The sequence below is a fragment of the Ornithorhynchus anatinus genome, chromosome 13, assembly GCF_004115215.2.
Source record: "Ornithorhynchus anatinus isolate Pmale09 chromosome 13, mOrnAna1.pri.v4, whole genome shotgun sequence".
NCBI lineage: Eukaryota > Metazoa > Chordata > Mammalia > Monotremata > Ornithorhynchidae > Ornithorhynchus > Ornithorhynchus anatinus.
The window spans coordinates 36,625,536-36,644,261 of NC_041740.1; the positions used below are offsets into that span (position 1 = coordinate 36,625,536).

General features: G+C 47.4%; 1 protein-coding gene across 1 annotated transcript in view; it reads right to left on the reverse strand.

Moving 5' to 3' along the window:
• Nucleotides 1–2,912, reverse strand: part of PFKFB3 (6-phosphofructo-2-kinase/fructose-2,6-biphosphatase 3) — a 63,304-nt gene extending 60,392 nt beyond the window's left edge. Inside the window, exon 1 of the mRNA XM_007656962.4 lies at nucleotides 2,817–2,912. Coding sequence (XP_007655152.1) covers nucleotides 2,817–2,832 — 16 coding nt within the window. The 5' untranslated portion in view covers nucleotides 2,833–2,912. The remainder of the gene's footprint in view (nucleotides 1–2,816) is intronic.
• Nucleotides 2,913–18,726: the final 15,814 nt, after the last annotated feature.

Sequence of the window (18,726 nt, forward strand, 5' to 3'; positions counted from 1 at the left end):
CAAGTGGCGGAGCTGAAATTAGAACCCAGGTCCTTCTGACTCTCAGGTCTGTACTCTATCGACTATTATGCGCATAGGACCCCACACACTCCACCACTGCCCAGAGATCCAAAGGACCCTAAACAATTCCGAATGAGGATCAATGAGGGGAGGATCAATGAGGCGCAGAAAAGAGATGTGATCCCAGGACAGATAGCCAGTATAGAAGTGCCTGCCTCTCAGATCCTCTTCCTCCCCTTATCTGCTCTCACATTCAAGAGCAAATTATACTAAGTGACTGTCTCATTCCACCCCAGAAGGAGCTTTACTTCAGGGGAGGGGAAAGTGTTCTTGCTAGCTTTGGAGAGAGAGGCCTTATAAAGACTCCATGGAAATGTGTGCAGTGGGCCAAGGCCAGAGTTGCACACAATGCAGCCAGGGAGGGATTGGCAATTAGCATGAATTAAAAATTGTTTGATGTGAGGGAGAGGACACACTCTACAGAATACAAATGACTCTGGAAACTATGAGTCTGAAACTCCAATGGGTGTATATTCTCCCAGAGAGTTATTGTCCATACAAAGGCAGGATGCGTGATGCATATACATAGCTGAGTTAGATTTTGTAATCCACCCGTGCCAATGGGATTTCTGGATTATAAACATTCACAAGAGCCCAGCACACTCCAACCTTTCTTTTCAAGTGCCAAGACCGCAGACTCTCAGTTGCAAATGAACACCTGCCATAGGGCTTTACTTTTGAGGTCGGTACCCTCGCATCTCAGTGACCACTTGTTTTCAGCTTGTAACAGGGTGACCCGGAGAGCCGGGGCCAAGGGGACGGGGAGGCTCTGAATTGGGATTCAGGACTTGGGGTTGCAATTCTGGTTCTGCCCATATCAGACAGGCTATGTGACTTTAGACAAGGCACTCTCCGGGGCTTAGTCTCCCCGCCTCTGGGAGTGACTAGCTGACCAGGAAGCCAGGAAGATTAATTAAGAAATGATGATAGAACAGGCATTGATAAAGTCTGCACATGAATACTAGCAGTTCTAAGGGACAACAAAAAGGAGTCTGACAGAACAAGGCCAGCTGAAGGGCTTTCAGCTGCACCTGATCATCTGACTGCAGACAGTCTCTGCAATGAGAAGCTATTGGGTGAATCTGATAAATCTGTCATCCAAGGAATAGCCTTGTATCTACTCCAGCACTTAGTACAACGCCTGGCATATAGTAAGTGCTTAACAATACCATTTTTATTAGCCCCTTGGACTCCACTAACCCTGGTGAAGGGGGAGGACAGGAGGGTGGGGTGCCGGCACGCCTCTCTGTGGAACATTAAGGTTCCTTCCTTAAGACTGTGAGCCCCACGCGGGACAGGGACTGCCTCCAAACCGATTTGCTAGGATCCACCCCAGGGCTCAGTACAATGCCTGGGACATAATGAGCACTTACCGGATACCACAATTATTAAAGATTTCCCTGTAATGACAGCACTGAGGTGTCCAATCAATTGCCCGAGGGAGCTTGGATGAAAGCCTGCAAAGCCCCCAGTGCATTTCCCACAAAGTCATGCAGTTCTCTCATTTGACCTCCTAGCATCCTTGAGGGGTAGGATGGTCAGTTTCTAATGCCCCATTAGCGGGTGAGAAAACTGGGCATCAGAGGGGTAAGGTCCCCACGGGTCGGGGCCAAATTGTGGCTTGGGTCTCCCGGCCCCCGATCCTTTCCAGGGGTCTGCAGCTCCGCAGGGCCACAGATCTATGCTGGTAGGATGGCAGGGAGCAGGGAGTAAGGCCGCGTGTGCGGGCACGATGTCTGAAGCACACATGGACACATGTACATAGGGAAGCAGCATGCCTAGTGGCAGGAGCACTGCTTGGGAGTCAGAGGCCGTGGGTTCTAATCCCCACTCCGCCACTTGTCTGCTGTGTGACTCTGGGCAAGTGCCTTCACTTCTCTGTGCCTCGGTCACCTCCTCTGTCAAATGAGGGATGAAGACTGTGAGCCCCACGTGGGACAACAGATGACCTTGTATCAACCCCAGCGCTTAGAGCAGCGCTTGGCACATAGTAAGCGCTTAACAAATACCAACATCGGTATTACACACACAGTCTCTCCCTCACCACAAGAAACTTCTTCGGCCAAAGCTGTTGTTTCTGCATCGTCCCCTTGGGCGGGCGGTTGGGTTCAGTGGGAGTGAGTGGGGAAGCGTCCCCGACCCTTCCCAGTGCCCCTGCCCTTCCTGACACCCCCGAAGGGGTCCGGGGTCGCTGGGGCGGGGTGTTCATTCATTCATTCAATAGCATTTATTGAGCGCTTACTATGTGCGGAGCACTGTACTAAGCGCTTGGAATGTACAATTGGGCAACAGATAGAGACCATCTCTGCCCAGTGACAGGCTCACAGTCTAATCGGGGGAGACAGACGGTCAAAAACAAGACAACATGATCAGGCTAAATAGAATTAAGGGGATGTACACCTCATTAACAAAATAAATAGGGTCATAAAAATCTAGACAAATGAGCACAGTGCTGAGGGATGGGAAGGGAGAGGGGCGAGGAGCAGAGGAAAGGGGGCTCAGCTGAGGGGAGGTGAAGAGGAGAAGGGGGAGGGAGCAGAGGGCGGAGGGGGAGCAGAGAGGGAAGCAGGGGAAGGCCTCTCGGAGGAGGTGAGCTCTCAGTAGGGCTTTGAAGAGGGTATGAGGGGTCGGGGTGGCGCGGGGCAGAGTGTGAGGGGTCGGGTCACGTCGGGTGTGTCCCTCAGGGCAGGAGCGGCGGCAGGAATCTCTCCGTGCATGCGCCTCGTCCCCGGGAGGGGAGGGAAAGGGGGTCTTACCTTTCCTGAAGGGCATCGCGGGAGGGCAGCAGCAGCCCCGGGGGGCAGCAGCAGCAGCCGAGGGCGTCGGCGGGGCCAGAAAGTGAACGTGTTGGGGCAACTCTTCTCCCCCCGTGCCCGGGCCCCAGGCGCGTCCCCGGCGAAGCGGGAAGCGCGGCAGCAGGAAGCGTTGGGCGGGCTGCGGGGAGGAGGAGGCACCCATCACCCCTCCCCCCGCCGCAGGGGGAGGAAGAGGAGGAGGGAGCCTCGCCTCCTTCCACGGGGAGAGGGGGAGAAGGAGCAGGCAAAGCGGCTATCCAGCTCCTCCTATTTATCCTCATTGAGCATTTAATCATTTTGGTATTTCTTAAGCGCTTCCTAGGTGCCGAGCACTCCTCTAACCGCTGGGAAGATCCAGGGGAAACGGGACGTGGGGCTCCCAGGCTTCACCCCCATTTGACTGAAGAGGACATGAGGCTCAGAGAGGTGAAGTGACTGACCCAAGGTCACCCAGCAGACAAGTGGCGGGGCCGGGATTAGAACCCACGACCTCTGACGTCCGAGCCCGGGCTCCTTCCCCTGAGCCACGCTGCTTCTCCTGTTAAGCGCTCACTGTGTGTCAAGCCCTGTTCTAAACGCCAAGGGTACATACAAGGTCATCAGGTTGCCCCCCTTGGGGCTCAGTCTTCATCCCCATTTTGCAGATGAGGTCACTGACCCGCAGAGAAGTTAAGTGACTTGCCCAGAGTCGCACAGCGGACAAGTGGCGGAGGTGGAATTAGAATCCACGACCTCTGACTCCCGAGTCTGTGATCGCCACTAAGCCACCCCATGGGAGACCCACACAAACAGTTCTGGTCTGACCCAAATGATTTTCAGAGCCACGCAGCAGCCAAATGACTTCTCTGACCCCCGCATCTGGCTCTTCTGAAGATCTCACTGAGGTGCGGAGAAGTTAGGTGACTTGCTCAAGGTCCCACAGCAGACAAGTGGCGGAGCCGGGATTAGAACCCACGACCTTTTGGTTCCCAGGCCCGTGCTCTGTCCACTATGCCAGGCACTGCTTCTATGAAATTGGGGCATTCATTAAGCACTTACTATGTGCCAGGCACTGTTCTAAGCGCTGGGGTAGGTCCTAGTAATTAGGTTGGTAGCAGTCCCTGTCTCACAGGGGGCTCACAGTCTTAACCCCCGTTTTGCAGATGAAGGAACTGAGGCACAGAGAAGTGAAATGACTTGTCCAAGGTCACCCAGCAGACAAGTGGTAGAAGCACCAGGGTAGACAGATGCCAGGTAACCGTATCACACACGGCCCCCAGCCTACATGGGGTTCACAGTCTAAGAGGGAAGGAGAAGAGGCATTTTATCCCCAATTTAGAGATGATGAAACTGAGTCCCAGAGAAGTGAACATGACGCAGCAGACAAGTGAGATCTAGGACCAGAACCTGGGTCTCCCTTATCCTGTTCTAGTAATAATTATGATATTTGTTAAGCACTTACAGTGCCAACAGCCCGCACTGTTCTAAAGCACTGGACTCTTTTCTAGCTGGCTGGACTTGTCAGCTGTGTGACTGTGGGCAAGTCACTTAACTTCTCTGTGCCTCCGTTACCTCATCTGTAAAATGGGGATTAAGACTGTGAGCCTCACGTGGGACAACCTGATTATCCTGTATCTACCCCAGCGCTTAGAACAGTGCTCTGCACATAGTAAGCGCTTAACAAATACCAACATTATTATTATTATATTAGATCTAATGCCCCGGTCATTCCTCTGCTGAATAGTGGGCTCCCCAAATTTATCACTCGGGACCAGGAGACATCCCCTGGAGAATTCTGGTGGTGGAGAGTAGAGCACTTGCTATAAATAAGGTTAGCTATAGAGGTGCACTAAGGGTTGGGATATGGGCTACAATTGGGAATCAATTTTTAGTCCAGTGGTCTTTGACTTTACTTTAGAAATGTCATCCTATATCTGTTACATTGTACTCTCCCAAGCACTTACCACAGTGCTCTGCACACAGTAAGTGCTCAGTAAATACGACCGACTGACAGGAATGGCATGATTCTGATGCCTCAAGTGCAAAATGCCCTTTGGACTACTTTAAAATGCTTCTTTATGAAAGATGGGATCAGAATTTAAACCACTTGGAAATACCACCAGAAATCATTCCCTACAGGGTGGAGCAACCATGCATCAACTTGCCTGGGGCAAGTAAACAGAACTGCCTGGGCCAGTTGAGACAGATGCTGGCACCTCATTACTATCATCCAGGTCGTTTATTGAGTACCTACCACAAGCAGAGTAACTACACTAGCTGCTTGGGAACACACCCAAAACAAACAAACAAAAATCCCCACCCCAAGTAGCTTCCAACCTAATGGGGACATAGGAATATAATGGTCAACTGTACAACAATTAAGTGTAAGGGTAGTGCAAATAATAATCATGAATATCAAACAGGTGAGTAAAAGGCCAAGGGTAGACAGAATTGAGAAATGGAGGGGATTGGTCAGACTATACGACATGGAGGAGACGGTTTTTTAAGAGTAGTTCTGCTAATAAACTCCTGCCTGAATTGAGGCAGTTTAGGAGCCATCCCCCAATTTTTGAGGAACCCCTGAAAACACAATGCAAGAGAAAGAAGTAAAAGAGGTCAGAGAAATGGGGTGGGGCTTGGGCCACTCCAAAAGGGTGACGAATGGCAAAGGCATACAACAACTGCTCTGACACTTTCTTTGGACTTGGAGGAGTCCAAATAAATTATTCATTAGAATTTGTGAAATTTGTATTAACAGTTATTAACAATATCCCTGCAGGGTATTAATTTTACCCTCTGGGATAGGCCAGATCAGGGGGATTTATATTTAGCCGCTGGGTCGGAGACGACTCGACAGCGTAAAACAAGACAAGAATTGGATTAAACACATTTAGGGTTGTGTTGGAAAGAGCAGTGCAGGTGGAGATCCCTCTTTTTGGAAGTTACCTCGTATACCCCAGAGCTACCAGAAAGTTACTGGAGATCTGGGAAAGATTGAGCGAAGTGCTGGGGGATGGGGGGAGGGGGGTATGGTGATGTATGTGGGGGCCTGTGTGTTTTCAAGTTGCATTTCCCGGGGAAAGGATCTGGACAAGGTGAAGAGACACAAGTACAGTCCGGTCATAGGTATATGGCATATCCTTAGGAGAGGAAGTGACAGTGATCAGCAGGGTCTTTAGGGAACTTGCCCGAGTGTAAACTCCTTGAGGCAGGGAACATCTCTTGCTTCTGTTGTTCTTTTCCCAAATGATCCCAAAGTGTTTGCCCCCAGTGCACACTCCATATACTAGCATTGATTACTACTGGTAGGGATTGGAACAATAAGGTGGGCAGTTGCCTGGGCTAATGAAAACCAAACAAGCCTGGTGAGAAGCAGCACAGCCTAGTGGGATAGCGCATAGGCCTGGGAGTCATGGTTCTCATCCCAGCTCCACCATTTGTCTGCTGTCTGGCCTCGGGCAAGTCCCTTCACTTCTTGTGCCTCAATAATCTCCTCTGTAAAATGGGGATTAAGACCCCTGTGTGGGACAGGGACTGTGTCCAACCCTATTTGCTTGTATCTACTCCAGCCCTCAGTACTGTTCCTGGCACAGAGTAAACACTTAAATACCATAATTATTATTATCCTCTCAGTCTCAGTTTCCTCATCTGTAAAATGGGGATTAAGACTGTGAGACCTTTGTAGGACAGGGATGGTGTCCAACCCACTTATTTTGTACCTACCCCAGCACTTAGTATAGTGCCTGGCACATAGTAAGTGCTTAAGAGGTATCATGAAAAAAAAGCAGGGGTTGGTGGATGTAGCTCCCAGGCTGGCTTAGAGGTAGGTCATCCAACATGCTGTCGACTGTGGGCTTAGGAAGCCATGTCAGGCCTCTCTAGACTCTAAGCTCACTGCAGACAGGGAATGTCTACACACTCTGTTATATTGTACTCCACCATGCGCTTATTACAGTGCTCAGCACACAGCAAGTACTCAATAAATATGATTGATTGATTAGGTACAGAGGGTCCGGCTGGTTCAGGCCAAGGTTCAACAGAGCACCAATCTCACGGATCAGAACCAGGTCCATTCTCAGGGGCTGTGACCCTCCTTCCTCTGAAACACTAAAGCTGGAGACTGTAAGCCCGTTGTGGGCAGGGTCTGTCTCTCTTTATTGCTGAATTGTATTTTCCAGGCGCTTAGTACAGTGTTCTGCACACAGTAAGCGCTCAATAAATATGATTGAATCAACTCCCAGAGCAGCAGAGCCCAGCAGCAGGCCAGGTTATGGGCTGACTCATTTCTCTCTCTCCCTTGGCCTGTAATTGGGATCATTTTTATAGTTCCGTGGAAGTCAGGCCATTTCCCCTGCTGCTCAGGGCTGGCTCTTTTCCCTGCAACCTTCAGCCTTCTCAGCTGATGAGTTTTCCTGCCACCCCAAGGATGCTGGGGCTTCCCCTCTCTCCCCAAAGCTAGATGCACTGTTTAATCCCTCACAGCAGGCCTCAACTCTGTCCTCACAGAATGGAAGAAAGAAAGCCCGCTGAGAAAGGACCATGGATAAATAGCTCACAAATGGTGAAATAGGAAGCAAAACGGATTTGCCAAGCCTAGCCAAGGGGATTGTGGAAGAGCGCTGAACTAAGAAATGGGGGAGAACAAATAGAGGTAAAAGATACAATCAAGAACTCCTTCAAGGGGTTCTCAATTTAAAGGAGGAGGCAGACACTAAATCGCATTTTGGAGGAAAAAGAGGATGGAAAAAAAGTGAAAAAGTGCTTATAGAATGTGTAAAAATTCCTCCCTGCCCAGGAAGGGAGAAGCAGCGTGGCTCAGTGGAAAGAGTCCGGGCTTGGGAGTCAGAGTTCATGGGTTCAAATCCCGGCTCTGCCATTTGTCAGCTGTGTGACTGTGGGCAAGTCACTTAACTTCTCTGGGCCTCAGTTCCCTCATCTGTAAAATGGAGATTAACTGTGATCCTCACGTGGGACAACCTGATTATCCTGTATCTACCCCAGCGTTTAGAACAGTGCTCGGCACATAGTAGGCGCTTAACAAATACCAACATTATTAAAAATCTATGTACCTAAGCCCTGCTGGTGGTTGGGAGTCCAAAATTACTGAATCAGTAGTTGGGAAGATAAAACCTGGGGAGAATAAAATTGATTTGGAAAGCCTCCTGAAGGAAATGGGATTTCAGAAGACTTTGAAGAAGGGAGGGCTAGGATCTGCCAGATTTGAAGGGAGATTGAGTTTCAGGACATGGGGCTTTTCCCAGGCTGGAGTGGCATTCATTGACAGTGGGCACGGCTAAGTGAATTTATGGACAGTTGTCAACCCTGACTGGGAAAGGCATTCTGGTCTCTACAATCGCCCGATGTCACCTGAGGATGCAAACCAAAAAATCGATGAAAACTTAATTGAATTACTCACAGGACCCTGCCTGGAGGTGGCTGACTGTTGCTGAGGCACCGTGTTGGATCATTAATCCCTCGAGTTACTTATCACACAGCAAAATTTGGGCAAAAGGCAAAGAACCAAAAAGCCCACCCTCCTCCCTCCAAGTTTTGTAAGCCCAACCCCACTCCCTGCCCTCAATTTCTGACCTCCTGTGTCTACACTTCAAACTTCCTCCCCTCAAGTCCTCACCTCTTCTACTTCTAGTCTTGAATTTTTTTTTTTTTTTTTTAACAGCTCCAACACTACAGAGATGCTGGTGCTTATCACTTCTGCCGCTGTGGGCCCCGCTCTTTGGGACTGCAGAACTGGTGGGGAGAGGGCTGCGTGGCTGGCCGGATCAGGGAGAATAGGCACTCTGGAAGGTGGGATTGCAAGCTGCAGAAAGGGCCAAGCACCAGATCCTGTGAGGCAACCCAAGGGGGAGGGAAGAAGCAGGGTAATTTACCTGGTGTGTCCTCAAAAGCACCAAACCAAAGGCAAAAGATTTCCTCAGGAAAGGAGCCTCAGAGGGCCAAGGGAAAACACAGCTCACAGTTCAGTTTGGGGAGGCAACTCTTTTTAATCCTCATTATAAAACTCTAATCCTATTTACACCTCCAGACACTATTGATGTCTAGCAAATTGCCCTTTCCTTCTGCTAATGAATCTCAGGAAAGGGAATTCAGGCCTGTGTGGATAGATTCACCTGACCTATGATTAATTCCTACCTTAGATGGACTGCAGGAAACAGACTGGATGTTTATTATTAAACATTTTTCTAGCCTTTTATTGTCCAGTGGCTCACCATCATTCACATTGTCCCCTGGAGACCTTAGGCCATAAATCCAAGACATTCAATCGCCTGGCCTCCATTTGACAGGTGGGCACAATGAGGCTAAAGAAAGACAGTCGAATCCTGGCAGAGCTGGGATGCATGGACTTTGAATCTCCAGTCTAAGTCTTCTTCAAATGCTGCTTGCCTAAAAGGAGGAAAGAGGACAGTTTCCCTGTGGAGAGAGCACAGGCCTGGCAGTCAGAAGACCTGGGTTCTAATCCCACCTCTGCTATTTGGCTGCTATATGTTCTTGGGCAAGTCTCTTAACTTCTCTGAACCTCAGTTTCATCTGTGCCTGTTCTTCCTCCTGGACTGTGAGCCCCACGCAGGGCAGGGGCGGGGTCTGACCTGATTATCTTATATATACCCCGGTGCTTAGAAGATAGCAAACCCTTTACAATACTATTACTAGTCATTATTATAACTATTATTAATAATAGGAAATGCCTTGCTGAGTCCAAACCAATGGCCCATTCAGATCAGCATCCTGTCTCCAGGCAACAACTAGATGGTTCCCATTCTCACATCCCCGGGATCAGAGTGGACCATCCACTCTCCTTAATTTTCCCCCTAACCAGACTGGCTCTGCTCATCCTCTTGCGGTCTTGTCCTCCCCCTGACTCTCCACAGGATGCCTCAGCTTGGAACTCCCACCCAGTATGAGACCGTCCACCACCACCACTCTCCTGACATTCAAAGCCCTCCTAAAATCCAGCTGCTTGCTGACATCCCCCCTCTGGCCTGGAACTCCCATCTCCTTCATATCCAACAGACAACCCATCTCCCCACCATCAAAGCCCACCCCAAAATAACATCTCCTCTAAGACGACTTCCCTAAATCACATCCCCTTCCCCTAAAGCACTTGATATTCATTCCCCCCTTAACAATTATGTATTTATCCTTATTGTCTTCCCTGTATAATTTAAGTTTCTTGTTGGCATGGATAGTTTCTACCAACTCTATCATACTGTACAGTGCTCTGCAAAAATAAGAGCTCAATAAATACCAATGATTAATTGAAATCCCATCTTCTTCAACAAGCCTTTCCCGAGTAAGCCCCCAGCACTCTGAGCCATAAAATTTAATCAGTGAACTCTACACTTAACTAAGCAGCAAGGCCTAGTGAAAAAAGTAGGGGCCTGACCTCATCTGTAAAATAGAGATTCAATCCTACTCCCTCCTACTTAGACTGTAAGCTCGATATGGGAAGAAACTCTGTATATTAATGTCTATCTCCCCCTCTAGATTGTAAGAAACATCCATGGAATGTTTCTGTTTAGTGTTATATTCTACTCTCCCAAGTGCTTAGTATAGTGCTCTGCACACAGTAAATTAATAAATACAATTGAATAAATGACTGAGAATATTCAACCTGATTAACTTGTATTTACCCCGCTGTTTAGAACACTGCTCGGCACATAGTAAGCACTTAACGAGTACCATAATCATTATTATTACTTTGCTTCAGGATTTGTCAATTGTTACATTGCAGTACTCTAAATAAGCAAGTGTCTATTCCTGACATTTTCTGGTCATCTTCCCCTCCTAACACCCACCCCCCTTCACCTCTTTATGGGACAGTAGTTGAAGTACAGTTCCAGGAACTTGTCACATCTCAGAACCAAGAGAATTCCTGGTTTGTAGCAGACTGAGGGAGCTATTTATGGTCACTGAGACTTCCTGACTGTCCCAGTGACAGGGACCATCGCCTCCTGAGACTCAGCAAACACCTCTCCAGCTGCACAAACTTCCTACCATGCCACGGATTTCAAACTAATCATCTCAGACACCTGGGAAAACAGTTATTCTGGCTACAGGGCTATAGTAATACTGTTTCTAAAAAAAGTCATGCATTTCAGTGGGTGAGCAATGGCCTGGGATTCAAGGGAAAGAGGAGGAGGTTGGAGGAGGATCAAGTATTTATCTCCACTCCTCTCTGTCCCAACTTGTTGACTTTCCAAGGACCAGTCACAACATTCCAGCCCTGTTTTCCCATCTTCAAATGGGAAACTTCTGGGAAGGCCTTGGAAGCTCTTAACCAATTAGAAAATATACAAATCTCAAGACTGGATATTACTCTGGTTCAAACTTTCATATTCTAGTCAGACTAGAGTACCAGCTTTCTCATTGGCCTCTCGATTTCTTCCCCCCTTCAGTTCCTACTCCAAAAGGCTGCCCAACTCATCCTGAATCATCATTCAACGTGCTTTTTTTTTGATAATGGTATTTGCTAAGGCCTTAAGATGTGCCAAGCACTATTCTAAGCGCTGGAGTAGATACAAGGTAATCAGGTTGGGCACAGTCCCTGTCTCATGGGGGCTCCCAGTCTAAATCCCCATTTTACAGATGAGGTAACCAAGTTCCATAGAAGTGAAGGGACTTGCCGAGGTCAAACAGCAGATAGCGGCAGAGCTGGGGCTAGAACCCAGGTCCTTCCGACTTCCAAGCCTGTGCTCTTTCCAATGGCTGCTCATTTTTCCTCCACATCAAAAACAAACAAACCAAACCAAAAAAAAGTCCTTACCATTGACTTTAACACTCTTCACCAGCATTCTTCACCTGTTATTCCCTGGCTCTCACTCTCTGCTCCTCCCAAATTCAGATAGCTGATTTCTAAATCATGACTTTTCAGAGAACAGAGCAGGGGCTTTCATTCTGGAATAGATAGGGAGGTACCAGAGGGAGAGACCCAAGTTGTCCTCAGCCCGGCAATCAGGCCTTCAGGCCCCAGATGGCATAATTCGGGCCCCGACCAGGCCCATCCTTGTTGCTTTGGTGATGGATGGGAGGGTCCTCAGTGATGCAAGATGGAACCTGGTTGGGGTGGGAGGGAGAGGATGTATGGAGGCAAAGTGGAGAACTGGTGACGATTCATTAGGGAAAGAGTAGCAAGTTGGAGAGAGAGTACATTGATGCAACGAAGCTAAGCAGAGTTCGGTACTGCGCTGGCCCAACCCAACCTACAGACCTAGGATCCTTCAGGCCCCGAACAGGGCTCTCTCAGAACATGATTTTCGCTAATTCTAAGGAAGACCATTTCTTGGTCTTTTTAAGAAAAGTCGGTGGCATAGGGCAGTGAGATAGGGTTGACGTTGATAGGGCTAGAGTTGACGGTAATTTTGTCTACATCTTGGGAATGTGAGGACAGAGAGAGGGAAGAGGCTTTCGGTCCTTACGGTTTTCCTGGTGGTTCAGGAAAACCCAGGCCCGGCCCAGGCTGCAGATAGTCTCCATGGAATGTGGGGCCCAGAAAGCAGAACAAGTTACACCTACCCGGATGAGAGAAGAGCAAGTTCTGGAAGTCCAAGGTTGAGTTTGAGTTTGAACTCAAGCTTCTTAGGAGTGAGCTCCTTACAGCCTTCCTAAGGCCTCGGTCACACTTGCCCAAATAGTCTGAGGAAGCACCAGGAAGCTGGAAACAGGAAAGTGATACCATCCTGGTTTGCAGCTCTGTCTCCGGACTGACAGTGAATCATCATGGAAGAATTAAAAACACTTTCACGTTGACAGAATACCTTTCCCTGAGTGGCCAAAAACACTTTGCAGATATTTCATTGATCACAGTACGCTTTTCATTTTTTTTCTTCCCAGGGGTGCTATTTCTTGGTCCAACAGCCCTGTGAATACACAGGAAGTAATACAGGTAACACCACATCTCCATTTTTCCGAAGAAAAAACACGTAGAGAAGAATGTCACCAGCATAATAAACAAAGGTTAAGGTAGAAAAAACATCACCTGGTGTTCATCCCAAGCGCTTAGTACAGTGCTCTGCACATAGTAAGCGCTCAATAAATACTATTGAATGAAGTGTTCCTACAAACATTTGAGGAAGTCTGCCTTGAGAATTCATGATTCCTGTGTAACAAACAAGAGGAAGGGGAATTGGTGGGTGTGGAGGCAAGTGAGGCAGGAGACTGAAAGCTCATTCATTCACTCAACTGTATTTACTGAGTGCTTACTGGGTGCACAGCACTGTACTAAGCACTAAGCTCACTGTGGGCAGGGAATGTGCCTGTTTTATTTTTATTCTGTACTCTTCCAAGTCCTTACTTAGAGAAGCAGCATGGCTTAGTGGAAAGAGCATGGGCTTGGGAGTAAGAGGACATGGGTTCTAATCCCAGCTCTGCCTCTTGTCTGCTGTGTGACCTTGGGCAAGTCACCTAACTTCTCTGTGCCTCAGTGACCTCATCTGCAAAATGGGGATTAAAATGGGGAGCCCCATGTGGGACAACCTGATTACCTTGTCTCTATCCCAGCACTTAGAAAAGTGCTTCGTATATAGTAAGCACTTAACAAATACCATCATTATTATTATTATACCAGAAGTGCTCAGTAAACACGATTGATTGACTGAAGAGCTTGGGAGAGTAGGAGGAATTGACAAGCCTGTCAGAGGGGCTCTTGGAAGAAGTCTAAGGAACCAAAATTGAAAAGCAGAGTGGCATAGTGGAAAGAGCACTAGCCTGGGAGTCGGGGGACCTGGGTTCTAATCCCAGATCCATCACTTTTCTGCTATGGAACCTTGGGCAAGTCACTTCACTTCTCTGTGCCTCAGTTACCTCATCTATAAAACAGGGATTAAGACCGTGAGCCCCAGGTGGGACATGGGCTGTGTTCAACCTATCTTGTATCTAACATGGCGCTTAGTAGAGCACCTGGGACATAGTAAGTGCTTAAAAATTATTTTAAAAAAAAAAAGGAAAAAAAATTCCTTCTGTGAAAGGACATGAATTTCATCAGGGTCAATCTGACAAGGATTCAGAGCTGAAAGATGACAGATGAGCATGTGTCATCAACACAAACAACAAGTGTCAAGAGGAGAAATGACTTAAGGTTAGTACAGGAGCCTTACTTCTTACATCAGAGGGGCAGCCTGGGAAAGCTGCCAAATAGGTTTGGACTCACTCAGGACCTCCTACTAAACATGATCCACTTTTCGGAAGTGAGTTCTTCACCGCCATCTCTTTTGGTTTGCTTATGGTTAGGTTCTATCTTTTTCTCTTGAGTTCCCTGAAGGTGGAAACAAAGAACAACCCTTCCAGTTTCCACCCTTCTGTAAATTATTTTGTGTCTGTCTCTCCTGTTAGACTGCAAGTTCCTTGAAGACCGGAACAGTGTCTTTGACTTATACTCACATGCATGTTGTACCCTGTTCTGCCTTTAGTAGTGCTGCAATAAATACAATTGACATTAATTTCTAAAATGAATCCCAAGGATTCCCCAGTCATTTTCTATTCCTTTAGAGATGCAGCCCTCCCAGAGGAAACTGCCCAACAGGAAGACAGGATACAGTCCAACATTCAGAATCTACTTAAGATACATTTTGTTTGACACTGATTTCACACTAAATTGCCCATCTCAGGCTAAAAGAATCACATGCTGCTTGTCTCAGATTGGGGGAATTGGAGTTAACACCCAGGGGCCTTAAAGGTTAATTCTGAGCAATTCGGGTCAGTTCCAGGCAAGTGGAAATCTCATAGGCATGTGAGTTGGGTCAGCCAAGGATCGGGCGGGAGCCAGCAGAATTTCCTAAGAAAAACCAAATCCTCAAGTTGGAGATGAGTGCTTTGGTTCTTCCCCCTTGGGGCAGGTCAGATGAATCGGCGGGAAACGTTTAGTGCCTTTAGCAACCTTATGGTTCTTTTTTTAAGAAAGCCAAGACAGAATGCCAACCACCCTAGCCCAATCCATTAATGCCTACCTATCAGCAGTGGCCTTGATTTTCATGAGAATCTATGGTGTCAGCTTTCTCTCTCCTTACTACTCCTGGGAATCTTCGTCTCATCTATTCTGCTCTTCCAAGAAAGCTAGTGTCCAGGTGAGTCACTCTCTTAGTGAATAGCATAGCCCAAAGACCCGAGCCTCCTCTTAATGGTGGCTGAAGCCTGAAATCAATGAGAAAAGAAGCAAAAATGCTATTGCCTCTCATTTGAGTGCTTCTTGGCACTCAAGCTAGTTGCTGTTCATAATTTATTCATTTTGAAATTAATTTCCTCAGAGTTTCTGCATCTTTCCTCGTCAGCAAATCACATGGGCTCAAACAACTGTATCCTAGTGCAGAGAGCATTGTGGGACCGTCCACTGGTTATATTATCAATCAATCAATCAATGGTATTTGTTGAGTGCTTACTATGTGCAGAGCACACTACTAAGCTCTTGGGAGAAGATAATATGAAAGTTGGTAAACATGCTCCCTGCCCACAAGGAACTTACAGTTCAGAGGCAGATACAGACATTAATATAAATTACAGATATGTACCTAAGTGTTGTGGTATTGGGGATGGTGAATATCAAGTGCTCAAAGTGTACAGATCTTATCTTTTCCAGCCTGGCACCTCTCATAATTCTCTCAAGGGCCACTTGGACTTCCCCTTTTCTGAGGAGGGCCTGGTATAACTTGGGATAAATTAAAACCATCTCAGAGAGAGAACTTCAAGTCACTGTGGTTTACTGTTTATTTCTACTGCGATACCAAGAGAAATTGCTTCAAGAGAAGACTCAGGATGTAGAGCTGGTTAGGGGAAATTTATTTCCTGAACTTTTCAGGACACTTTTAAAATAGAACTTCCAAGCACTCAGCCATAATTAACGTGAACGCACCTGATAAATAGCCCAGCTCAGGGGACATTATGTAATGTGGCTGAAGTGGACTGAATTTGTTCTTAAAATAGACATTTTCAAAACTTCTAAAAGACTTCCAACAGTCAAGGAGTTGTAAACCCCAAGGATGGTTCACAGATGACTCAGAGGGAGTGTAAGGGGGTGAACCATGCTTAAGCAGAGAGGATGTTGGATCTGTAGGAGGCAACTGGGAGAGATGTGGATAATGAGGGCAGAGGAGTGAATTAGCAGCAGATATTTTTAATATTGGATGAAAAAAGAAGCGCAGAGGAGTGACAGGAGGTGGCTGTCAAAGAAGGAAAAAAAAAATTGGCTGTTACACATGCTAACAATCTGGGAAGTTCCGGCTACCCTACAGCTTAGCTGAAATTTTAACTGGTCTAATATAATTTAGAAGGAAACTAATGAGACTGTGATTTGCCTTTGGCTCTTGTCGATCCGAGAGATGTTATAATGGGAGAATTAGGGAAAAGGAGAGTTGCAGTGGACACAAAGATTAGCAGGATTCACAGGGCTGGAACAACAGGGAGAAGCCTCTGACTGTGCTGAATGTGAATGAGAACCCTCACCCAAGAAGAGGGGAATGGAAACTGATTCAGTTAATTTTTTCGGGTCCAGCTAGCCCAACTTAACCATTCAATCCCCAAATGCACCATTAAAACAAACTAGCCACTCACTCCCTCGGTTCTGTGAAGACAGGCCCATGTCTGTTGTTAAGGATGACTCTTGAATTTGACCTCACTCTCCATGGTAGGTGTTCCACCAATGTGCGGGGACAGATTTCTTTCTCTGGCCTCTCTAGGGCAGGCTTTGACTCCAACAAAAAGGGAGGGAAGGCAGAATTAACTCATTGCATTTTAGTGAAGCCTATTTCCTTAACTGTTGGGTCTTCTCTTCCCCACTGCAAATACTGGATCTCACATGTCCAGGTAAGAGGTTTTTGAAAACAAGTATTCAAAACACTGATTCAGAGCTGCAAGGGGAAATCTTTGACACTATGACCCCCAACCCCTCCCCGTGCCAGGCAGACAGAATGAGATTAGGGAGCCACATCTCCAACACTCTGTATCAGCCCAACAGCCTGATTTCCAAAAAGCAGTGGAGGCTTTTTATGTCCCTTCACCATCCACCCTCAGCCACATTTCCCTTTACCATCCACCCTCAGCCACATTCCTCACCCCTCTGGAACTGAGTGATCTCCAGATGCCTCCGGAATTTGGGAAGGCTCCGGATGGGACGAAAGGGTGGGGAGCAGGGCTTGGGAGAATACAAGAGATTGGGAGACTCATTCTCTGCCCCTCCTATAGAAGGGGAGACATATATTAATAAAAAGAAATAAATCAGGAATAGGTACATAAGTACTGTGGAGCTCAGGGAGAGGTGAGTAAAGGGTGCAGAGTAGAAAACTGAAACAAGAAGAAAAACTGCCAGACATCCCCAGACAGCAGCTGTCTCCTGGACCAATAGGGAAGCGCACTCAAAACCCCACTCCCACAGCCAATCCACTTCTGCAGCCCAATTGTGCTGCATCGTACAGCCTACTAGTAGCGATTCTCCACTTGCTAGCTGGCCGTTTCTGATTCCGCTCCTGCTTTTGAGTCCGAGCCCGACATCGGCTGGTCACCGGCTTTATCCCATGCAGATCCGACCAGTCTTTCACTCAGCCCTTTGAGCAACGTCTTTGTCCCATCTCAAGGGCCTCCTCTTGCCCTGTCGATTTCTCTCCCTGAAGAGGAAGAGTTCTTGCTAACCTATATGAACATTTATCAGGCCCTGGCTTCCATTCCCACTTCCACTGCTGGATTTTGACTTTTCTAGGACTCTGCAATCGTTCTTGGTGTCCCTCCCCCCTCGACCCCTTGAAGGTGGCTCCAGGCAGGGCTCCCTGCCACCTTGCTGGGAGTTTCCTATCCTCTGCAGGCAGCAACTGTATCTAGGTCTTCCTATCTTGGAACGTGGAGGACCTGAGATGGCTAATAATAATAATAATTGTAGTAGTTAAGTGTTTACTATGTGCCAAGTACTGAACTAAGCGCTGAGGCAGATACAAGCAAATCGGGTTGGACATAATCCTTGTCCCTCTCAGTCTGGCTCAGTCTTAATCCCCTTTCTACAGATGAGGTAACTGAGGCAAAGAGAAGTTAAGTGACTTGCCCAAAGTCACAAAGCAATGGCAGAGTTGGGATTAGAACCCAGGTCCTTCTGGCTTCAAGCCCATGCTCTATCCAATGCGCCAGACCCATCTCCACCACCCCAAAAGTCCTAGACCGAGGGAGCCGAATGCCTATTGACGGCCATGCAAAACAGAACCCTGAGCACCCTCTGCCACCTCCCCCCCCCCGCCAACCTCCCCACCGTCCCATCCCCAGTAGCCACGAGTGTTTGGCCATCTTGCCAGAGCTGAGACTGGGATGTTCTTCTGAACTGAACCCCTGCAGAACAACTCCGGAGAGCACTAGACTGGTGCTCCCAGCACCAGAGTCAAAAAATATTCAAATGAAAACAGTGAAGCTCTGGAAGTTTGCACCTCAGGCACTCGTACTAGTAACCTCTGTTAAAAAATAAAAATAAAAATCCCAAGTTGTGTAGGTGGACCTCCTTCAAAATATTCCACTCACCCATTTCTAATACCTTCATTAAAAGTAACACAGTTGGGGCTCTACCTGAAATTCTCACCTGTCCCCTGGGATGCCATGCTGGGGCACTAAAGCACAGATAATGTCACAATTTCATTCTGCCCCTAACAAAACGAAGATCAGATCATTTAACCCAGAGGAGACCCAGACTAGACTCAGTGACCTTTTCGAGGTGAGTTTTGAGCCTCTGAAATAAACACCCCGAAAAAATAATTATTGCCACAAAATATATATTACAGTTTTATTTATATTACCTAAGAACATTTGGAAATCCTTTTTCAAAAAGGATAAAAATATATTCCTCTAATTTCCAAACGAAGTTTTGTTTCTCCTATTGGCCACGACATCCTTCCAGGTCAATGAATGAATGGCTCCC